This window comes from Charadrius vociferus, unplaced genomic scaffold, assembly GCF_000708025.1.
Source record: "Charadrius vociferus isolate BGI_N301 unplaced genomic scaffold, ASM70802v2 scaffold163, whole genome shotgun sequence".
NCBI classification, from domain to species: domain Eukaryota; kingdom Metazoa; phylum Chordata; class Aves; order Charadriiformes; family Charadriidae; genus Charadrius; species Charadrius vociferus.
In genome coordinates, this window is record NW_009648332.1 from 8,218,627 (window position 1) to 8,229,112 (window position 10,486).

Genomic DNA, 10,486 nt, shown 5'->3' on the forward strand with positions numbered 1-10,486 from the left:
CATCTGTTACTCCTTTAGGAGCAGAAGCAAATCTTAGATTAAATGCATCTTACATCTTTTTAAATCTCTTCTTTTCATAAAAGAAGCCAGAATAGAACATAATAATCATTATCTCTGATCTGCTACATAGAGCTGGATACAAGACTTCTAAGAAACATAAATGCTTTCATTCAAATGGAATTAGCATTCCCAGTTACCATATGATGGTAAATTTGTTTTGAAATACACCACAATGGGGGAAATGATTCACACCCATTAAAAATTTCACCTTTTCTCTGTATGGAGTATGCAATGGAGACATCAGTAACAGCAACAGTTTAAACATCCAGGAGAACTCTTTCTCAGTTTCAGCTTAATTAACAAGAGATTTGCCCATTTGCTGTTCTATTCCTAATAATTACTGAATTTTGGAGACATAATCATTATCGGCCCCCCAATCTCTAAACACAGATTTAAAGAAGGAAACAAAATAATTTGAAAAGACATCACCAGGTAAGATTTTAACTATTAGAGCCTTCTCTTGGGTTGTCCAATAAAAAAGTCATCGTCAGTTCTTAAACACACAGATTTATATTCTCCCAATCATTGGTTTTTGTTCCATAATTTCTTTTTTAAAAGGACACACAGATGTGCACATGTATGCAATTTTATGCTAAAAAAAACCCTCCAAAAAAATATTAATGTGCTCATAACGAAGACGGGATTGAACTAGATTCATTTTAGGTACAAACAGGTGCCTACTACTATAAAAGGACCTGAATCAGGCTGTAACAGTGCCGTGCCAAAACCACCAAGCTACCCTTTCCCTTAACACTTAAATAACTTTGAGAAGTTCTCAAAACAAGGGATCCCCTTGTTTTCTAGAAGGAGTGTAAGACTTTCACCTTAATTTGTTTGTTTAGAAGAACCCATTGGTATTAAAGAACACGTTAACAACCGAGCAGCCTGCTATGCAAACACCAATGCAAGCAAAACGTAATCTGCACAGGCAGAAGTTTTGTCACAGTAAATCCATGACCACATAATACAGCCCTTAAGCTTTCAGTACTCTTGCCATTCATACCTCTGCCAGTTCTTGTTCATTCATACTGGCGGTGGCACTGGCTTTCTTTCCTGAAGTCTGTTCATTGTCAGATCCGCTGGCATCCCCTTTAGCATAGCTATGGACCGTAAGCACCCCAGCTGGCCCAGGAAGAGTTCGTTTTGCCAACAGGTCAGTCGATTCAGAGTCAGAAGAACCAGAATACGCAGGTGAGCTGGGCTGAGCGCTGGAAGTTGCACCCGGCTTTGAAGTGGAATGTGAAGCATGCGAAAGGGAGAGATCCAATGCAGCTGCTTCTTGCTCTTCCTCTTCTTCCTCCTCAAGCTTCACTGTTTTCAGTTCTTCAAATTTGGCCGTGTCCGCACGATCTAGAAGAAAGGATATATTGACTTTTTCTAAAGTCTGGGAAGCAGAGACAACATTTGTGCAATCATTTACACAAAGCCAAAGAGGAAAGCAAACTACTACACACAGAAAAAGTGACATTAAGTCATGTCAAGAGCAGATCATTAATTCAAACACCTATAAAATCAGAGAATAAAAGCGTCTGCTCATTGCCTCTTCCAGTACAAGAACTAGGGTATACCAAACAAAACCAGCAGACAGCGAGTTCAAAATAAACAGAGTTGATTCTTTATACAGCGTAGCTAAACAGCCCAACTCCACATGACACCATGGGTAAGAGGTTACAAGGGTTCATGGGAGACTTAATAGAAGCAAAATAAAAACCCACAAACCAATAGAAGATTAAATACAAGCTGCAAAGGGCTGGAAGACAGAATAGAGGTAGGCATCACATATGTTTGCCCTGTTCTTATATTGTTCCACAGGCCCTTGCTCCTCCTTTAAGAGCAAGGATAACTGATCCATTACAAGCCACATTAATTTTCCTCCAGCCTACTTATTACAAAATTAAAAATAAACCATTTATACAGCATACCAGACCCACAGTACCAGAAAGTACACATATGTTTTACTAAGCAATTTCTATAAACAGGTCACATTACACAACAGGGATACAGAGGACCTTAGACTACTGAGGCATCCAATACATTTCTGTACGCAGGCAGGCAAAATAAAAAGAGCGAAAATCAAAAGCTAGAAACACCAATTTCTTAAGCAAGCCTCATGCAATACTTCCTGTTCCCTTTAATTCAGCTGAAAGGCAACATCCCCGTGACCCACCTGGTCAGTCAGTCATTGAAGCAGCTACAGAATGGCTGCCTACACCTTTGCTTTTCCCCAACATTTTTTTTTTTTAATATATAATCGTTATACTGGGGAGTTATCCATAGGCCACAAAAGCTAACAATTCAAGCTGTGGTTATACCATTTACTCAAACCAGTGGCAGAAGCGTCATACAAACTTAAAGAGCACAACCTAAACTTGTTCTAAATGCATGCACTCTTGAAAAATCAAATGGTAATATCTTGAGTCTCATGACGGTAAATTTCTGAAGTGCTTGCCACGGCTCTGACAAACTAGTGTCTGCTTTTTTGGTGATCACAACATCCTACCGACTAGCATTATATGAAAGAGTGCCCCAGATTCAGCTCTAGCAGCTTCTCTTCCTGAAGGATAATACCCTGTCCCCTTGTACCAGGATAACGCTTGACACACAGTTACCTGGAAGCTTGAGCCTTTGTTCACCTTGCTGCACAACTTCACTTGTAGGTCTCTCCCCAGGCTCTGCTGTATCTGCTTCGTACTGCGCAGAGCTCAGCTCCTCCTTGGGGAAGGCCTCACTCTCACTCACCTCCTGTGGCACTTCCAGGCAGACCCTGTGCCTTTTTGTTCCTATGCGATGCTTGGGGACACTGCAGGAGACAAATTCGTATGTCAGGTTACGAAACGTGTAAGCGCGTTGAATTTCTGCCTACCCGCACAAAATACAGCCTGGTTTGGGTCAGTGTCTTATGACACGGCATCTATTAAGCCAAATAATTTCCAAATTATTCTGAAGTGTGTTCTTTGCCTTTACAGAAGCAAAGTCATTAATCCTTAGGAATGACTCCTCAGCATCTGTTAATCATGTATTAGGCAGCTATGTTCTAGCCAGGCATTCTTTACCTTCAACAAAAAAAACCCAACCAAAACCCAATCCAACAACTGAAAAACCCACCACCAAAGACAGCTTTAGGAACAGTGGCTGACACTGGCCGAAAAATATTTAACTGCAAAATGTAAGATGATTAGCCTGTCTACCTTCAGCAACCAGGAACTGGATGCTGATGTTGCAGCTTGCAGCACTGATCATACTGGAATTTGCTAGCAAGTACTGTCCCATGATCCCAAGACACCCCTGTTTTTCTTCTGGCCTCCCAGTGTATGATGCACACTTCCAATCCAGGCTTTGGATGTCTGTCCAAAGATGAAGAACTACCTTCCAGGCTGGTGCATTTCCTGTCTACCGTGGACCATCATCAATGTGGACTCAAACATTAAAAAAAAATTAAGAGTAAACCCTATTCCCAAGCAAACAGATTACTGCTAACTTTGACTGCTGTTGTTCTGTCAGAATGGCAAACATTCAATTGCAGCTGGGTCCAGTTTCTAATAATCCAATAGAAAAGCAGAGGACTGTATAGAGCACTACCTTTTCATCTCATCCCCACCCGCTTCCTCTTTACAAGTCTCTCCAGTTTCCATTTCCTCAGCACACTGTTTCCCATTCTTGACTTTTTGCATGAGATCCCCTTTGAGGAACTCTGCCGCCTCTGGGGTTGGAAGAGAGTGGTCAATGACAGTCACATCCTTCCCAGCTTTCCAAAGCTTGTAACGATCTGGCTGGTATTTCCTCACAAACACATCCATGGAGATCTTCACCATGTCCTTCCGACACGAGCACTGAAGTCACAAAAAACATTCAAGTAAGGGCATATATTCAACAATTCTACTCTGCATTCCTTTATCGCTTTGCTTTCAGAAACTTAATTGAAGAAAAAAATCCCACATTTACATGTAATTATGCCTTAGTACTCTCAAGACTCTACTCTTTCCCAGAAAAACAAAAGAGCATATGTTAAGTTCCTAAAAACAGGGCAGAAAAGCCAGCAAAAATTACAAAACACAAAACCACATGTTATCACAATAACTAAGAACGAAAGCTCATTGGCCTATTTACAGAGTTGCTGGTAGAAGCTGACTGTTTTAAAATGAGCTCATACAAAAACAGCCAGCAAAACCAGAGACTGTAACGGGGAAGTAGGAGCCATACAAACTGTGGGCCTACCCAGAGCAGTAGAGGTTCCCCTCATCTGGGCATGGTTACAACCAGTGCTTCAAAGCATTCACTCCCTTCAATGTAACTTCTGAAAACATAACCCATGTTTATAAGGCACCTATACAGAGATATAACACTATCCAATCTAAAGGTTCAGCCAAGATACTTACTTTGGGAAGTGACTTAAGCTACCAAAGTCATACTTCCAGGCTAAACGGTCAAGAAACAATGGTTAAAACATCAGATAAATACTGACAAGTCCTGACTACCAAGCATACCCTTTCATCTTTGGAAAGACAAACCAGTTCCCTGATTTTCTTTGAAGCCTCACTTGATATACACAAAGCTAAAAAACATGTTATACGCTATCCATAGTTGAAACAAGAACACCAAACAGGAGACTGACTGGACATTGTTACCATATCAGAAAGCAAACATCGCATCATAAATGGACAAAGCACCGAATGCACTCCCTTAGAACAAACATTGGGGGCTTAATGAGCAGCAGAACATTAGGCACTGCATTCAGGTTATTCGTACGCAATTGGATGGCAGCAGACTACTTACCAGTACAGACTGCTTCCCATACTCGATCCACCGAAGAGTAGCAAAGTTGGTAGATTCAGCACAGTTAAAGCCATGATTAAAGCCAGCATGATAGCTATAGGGAAAGGTTATCATGAACTCTCCAGCCTCCTGTGTCACCTAGAAGACAATTGAGACAACGCGTTGTTATTCAAAACTTAAGAGTCTACTCAGTGGGTCTGAATAAAAGGAGCTCCCGTACCCCTCGTGCAGTGTATCTGAAACCCCCTCCCACAGGTGGTGGTTGGAGTTACTTGCTGCAACGGATAGACTTGACACTTATCTTCACTATTCTCCTACTTATGTTAAGTATCTGTTTACCGGAAAGCAGCACTCAACAGTTTTTACTAAAACACAACTGGTCAAAATAGCACAGAAGTGGTTATACAATGAAATCCTCTGTGACAAGCTACCTGAAGGTCATAAAGATACCCATCTCTATCAGCTGCAGGTTTGGCTGAACAGTATCTAAGGCCAAGTAAAATTTCTATTCACACACAACTTTGAAATGTACTACTGTTTTCTTTTGCTGTTCACGATCAAGTACAATTCTCAGTCAGCCTTCCACCGCTGCTCTTCAACATTTCCCCACTGTCTAACAAAGGTTCATGACAACAAAACCTTTCAGCTGCCCACGCAGATGTGACAGTGCTTCTGAATAAGGACTCAAAGATGAGACCTTCAGAGTGTGTGTGCGTACGGAGGGTGGGTGGCAGGTTATCACCTGAGAAAATAAGGAAGTCTATAAAAGTTATGAATGTAATAAAAAAAAAAGTAACAGGGAATAAACCATCTCTCTTCACTGAATACATAGCTAAGCAGTGAAGTTAATTTAACACAGGATGTTGTGGATAGTTTAAAGTTAAAAAAAAAACCACAAAAAAAACCCAAAACCACAGATGACAGAGCCTTTTCCTGACAGATTTTTCTGTCTCAAACTCTTTCAGATCCCAACTGCCAGATAAATGGATGTACAGTGGGAAAGGATTGCCTTATGCCCTCCCTGTGCCTGTTTTCCTCTCTAAGCATCCATCTGCTGTTAGAGATGAGACAGAGCTGCATGAGCCTCTTGACTGAGCTGGTATAACCGTGATTACTTTTCTACACCTTATCAAATGGGATGCCGTATTTCTTCAGAATTGATGGAGAGATGAGGGTCATCTTGTGACGGAGAAACGCTTCACAGCTTTGGGCACTTCCTGGAAAGAAACCTGTTTAAAATAAAGGCAAGGAGAAATGTTACTGTCACTGTCTAAAAAGTATTGTTCTCTACCCCTGTGAGTAGAGACCACTTTATTTGAAGTGTGCTAGCTTGCATACTGAAGAAAAAGTACAACACCTGGAGATTTATCTTTAACACATGGCAGTTTGAAAGAGTATAAGAAAGACCGCACATAGAAGGATCTTCCTGTGGCTATAACCTTCCAGCTCTAATAATCAATAGTTAAGGATTTTCTCATTAAAGGTTAGACAGACCACAACTGCATTATTTGTAATGTGGCATTTCTCTTGTGTGTATGTTATAAAAAAAACCAAAACACACTCAGAAGTAATATAAACTATAAGTTAAATCATCAGTTCAGTCGTGCCAAACCGTGCTCTTATGAATGTTACATGCATATTGTATTCTAAAGGAGCTGAAACCTGTTGAGGCTGTCCATCCCACCTTCTGCAAAAGGCAGGATATGAATTGCTCAATTACCTTTTGCAAGTCTCTCCAGTCGCTTCCCATGTTCTGGAGGAATAGAGTACCTGCAGTCATAACAACAAGTCTGTTAAGTTCAAGTGACATGACAAAATAGCAAAGTTTGACTGGAAATCACCAATAGGCATCAAGGCATGAATTACTTAAAGTAAATAAATCCTCTATCTTTACACTGTCTCTTTCAAAGTTCGATGACACAAAGCTAAAAATCTTTACCACGAACTGTCACTTCTCTATCCCAAGAAAAATCAAGAGCCAAAAGCTGACCAACTCCTCCACTGACTTTTGCTTAAGCAGTCAAGGAAGTAAAGCGTCTCATGTATTTAACTAGCAGATCTGCACAGTAAAACGTGAACTACAAGAAGAAAGGGAAGAACTCTTCCTGACCTGTCTCAGTTCACAGCCACACGATCACTAATACGCTCAGTGCAAGGAGGGACACAGAGCAAGTGAGAAAATAGAATCATCTCTTTCAGCTCCTCAGACCAAGATGGGACTAAGTCAGATGCAATGCCGCATCTTTAACGTGCATAACTTGCAGCGTGCTTTTTCAGGCTACATCTCCCTCCCTCTGTACACATCTTTTTATGGGCACTACAAACTCCTGGCTTGGTTTGACTAGAGTAAATAAAACCACCTTTCGCTTTCTTTTACTCTGGAATAGAGTGCTGTATTCTTGATGGGAGTTCCTTGTTAAATAAATCAGATTAAGCTATCAGCAAAGTTAACTTCTTCCATGTACTACCGTAGAAGAAGCAGTGGCCAAAAGATTTATCTGACTGAACTATTCTGTTTTGCGTTCCCATGCTATTGCCACTGCATGGGGTCGTTCACTGGTCACATGGCGCTAGCTATTATTTTTGACTTCAAAGTTGTACTAGAAGGCAGCCAAAAATACTAGTTTCCAACAAAAGTGCCATGGAAACAATTGTTGAAGTTGCTTGAGAAATTTATTTGCGAACAGAAGGGAATGATTCACTCTTAAAATGCAACCCATGCTACAGAAAAATTTGGGAGCCTCCCCTAAAAACAATGATGAAAGCTCAGACACTGGACAAACCACTCAGCAAGATCCAGTAGCCTGCTTTTAGAGCTATGATAAACAGCCACATTTCAAAGTCTGTTAAAAAGTGCCTGTTCCCCTAGTGCCTATGTGACAACAGGCATATTACCTCTGTATGGTCATTTTAGAACCTCAGGAAATCATAAGCAAGTTTTCCATGTTTATCACAGCAGAGACCGTCCATCCTGCATTATAATTCTGAAGAACCCTTTACATCAGGACAGCAAATGGATTTTCTAGAAGGTAACTAAACAAATGCTACTGAGGACACTTTGCAGTTCCTTACAGGTTTCTAGTGTTCTTGTCATCAGATACAACTGCAGTGCAAGGTCAGAGCGATGGTAATTCCTTTAGTCAACCCTTGTAACTTCATGACTTTGACTCCAATGTATTACGGTATTGTTTTTCTACATTTAGAAGCTCCTCTAGAAAAATCTTACCATGACTTGGGTTCCCCAAAATGCAAGTAATTAATACTGTAGAGATCCATGTCCTCGGTATGCCAAGCAAAGGATGTTTTCCACATGCCAAAATACAGGTAAGGAGTGTTCACTCCTTCAATGGTTATGCCGCTTTCATTCTCCACAATATCCAGGATCGTGTTCAATCTGCCAATATTCCACGCGTCTACATGCTGAAAACACAAGCCTCATGTTAAACAAGCATTATGAGGAACAGAACCGCGCAACTAAGAGGACAGTTGCAAAAGCTATCAGACGCTTGTGAAACAACACATCAAAACAAACCATCTACTGGCACAGCTCAAACTATTAGCTTGTTCCCCTAAAACGAAAGTTTCACGTGGCGTTAGTTTACATACTGACTATTTACTAGCCACCTTTACGGAGAAAAAACCAAAAAGTTATCAGCCAACATAACGATTAGGAAGGGGAAATAATCATGAAGCTACAGACTTTACAGAGCAGAGAACAACAGTGCAAACTTGAGCTGATGTCTGAACCCTCTTGAACAGAAATACTTTTCGTTCCAAACATCTTTTAAAAGAGTAAATCACCATAATTTAGGAGACTGGCAAGTAGAACGCATACCCTTTTCTAATGTTTATCATCCTAACACATAATGGCTACAGAGCTGCCCCACAAAAATACATGCACTAGTGGACACCAAAGCACTGCGTGTTCACCAATCAACACTTCCAACTCCCATATGCCTTTTGGGACAAAGCAGTACAAAAGCAACACTTATGCAACAGCAGTTTTTGCTTTCTTGAACTAAACTGTACTACACTGAAGCTCTAACAGAGGTCCCTTAGAACATTATCTCTATTAGCCTTCTTTAACTACCTGGGTTAAATGGAGAGTACGGTATAAACATATGGTTTATTGTGTTCCTGCCTAGTCCAGAAGCTGGAACTCTGCTAAGATGATCACTAACGCCTTCTGAAAGTTAAGAGTCAAATGCTACATTAGTATTTATGGAATACAATATACAGGGATAACCATCACTTGAAAACCGAAAGTTTTCTTACCTTGTCATACAGTGTGCCATTAACATCAGCACCGTAGATAGGGGCATTGAACGTAAGGTTCTTCCAGTATTTTCGTTCAAGGTCTTCAAAGTCCGTATAGCGGGGTGTGCAGTACCTGAAAAAACAACAGAGATACTAAAGACTCTGTAGTCTGATAATTGACCAGTCTAAACCAACATTTTCCACCACTGAAAGAATCGAAAGCTACAATAAAACTACCTAATGCACGTTATCAGCCAGACCCCTACCTCCCAGAACAGCAGTGAGAGCAGCCACAGCTCCGTTCCTGTGAGACGTGGGAACAAAGCACCAGGAAAAAAATTACATTCCCCATTTCTCAGTTTACTTTCATTTTTGCTTTGTGCACTTCTCTCTAGTTACAACAATTTCACTTTCTAGTTGTCACTACTTAGCAAGGAAGGATGTAGTGAAAACCAGAATGGATATAAAGAACAACTTGAAAATAAAATAAAAAAACAAACCCAAACCCAGAGTTTTCTGCCACTGTAAAAGTAACAAACATTTTGAGACTCACCTGCTAGTAAACTGGTCAAGCACGGTCAGTTTACCAACAAAATATCTGCTCTTGATGTCCATTCCCTGGTAACTATATACTGGCCTCTTTGTGCAGCACTGGTGGATCAAATTTACACTCTAACACCTACTTAATATGTCTGTATATATAGATACACATTCTAGACAATTACATATACAGCACAAAAGAGTAATTTTCATTAAATTATTGCATTAAGAGAAACAGAATCCTACTATATCCGATGTGCACCGCCCTTGCAAGAGAACATAAGCTTCAGCGCACTGACTGCAGCTGGCAAGTCCAATGCTATTTCTAAATAGTTATCTCAAAGGCTGTTTTGCTTAAACTCCTTTTAAAGGAGTTTCTCTACCTTCTTTACATTCCTTTCTCTACTACTCTACTCAGTAAAAGTCTGGATGGCCCAGCTACTGAGGACAGACAGAGGTACGTGGCAGAAACAAAGAGTTCTGCCGGCATTACGCATCCTCTTGCCAGACAACACGAGCGACAAAGGTCCCCATCCGCACAGCCAGTTCTACAAGCACCCCTCATCTGCCCAGGGCGTCACCTTCGCGCCTCTGAGCGGCACCAGTCCGTAGCGAGGACCTGGCCCGGGGGAATTCGGGCTGGAGGGACTCCCGCAGTAACTACTTGCGGGGAGAGGCGGGCGCGGACGTACTTGTCGCTGTTGGCGATCCTTCTGAACTCGCGGACCGTCATGGCCTTCTTCTGGATGTTGTACTGCGTGAAGAGGCCGGACTGCCCCGTCACCACCTGCTGGATGGGCGCTGGGATGACGAGCTCGTCGATGTCATCGTAGCACCGACGCGGCTTCCACTCCTT

The 10,486-nt window shown here is 41.4% G+C and overlaps 1 protein-coding gene across 1 annotated transcript in view; it reads right to left on the minus strand.

Moving 5' to 3' along the window:
- KDM4A (lysine (K)-specific demethylase 4A) overlaps positions 1-10,486 on the minus strand; it is a 26,148-nt gene that overhangs the window by 11,649 nt on the left and 4,013 nt on the right. Inside the window, exons 2-10 of the mRNA XM_009884866.1 lie at positions 10,323-10,483; positions 9,109-9,223; positions 8,060-8,253; positions 6,554-6,603; positions 5,959-6,062; positions 4,834-4,971; positions 3,640-3,890; positions 2,670-2,860; positions 1,064-1,410 (exon numbers count right to left, since the gene is read on the minus strand). Coding sequence (XP_009883168.1) covers positions 1,064-1,410; positions 2,670-2,860; positions 3,640-3,890; positions 4,834-4,971; positions 5,959-6,062; positions 6,554-6,603; positions 8,060-8,253; positions 9,109-9,223; positions 10,323-10,483 — 1,551 coding nt within the window. The remainder of the gene's footprint in view (positions 1-1,063; positions 1,411-2,669; positions 2,861-3,639; positions 3,891-4,833; positions 4,972-5,958; positions 6,063-6,553; positions 6,604-8,059; positions 8,254-9,108; positions 9,224-10,322; positions 10,484-10,486) is intronic.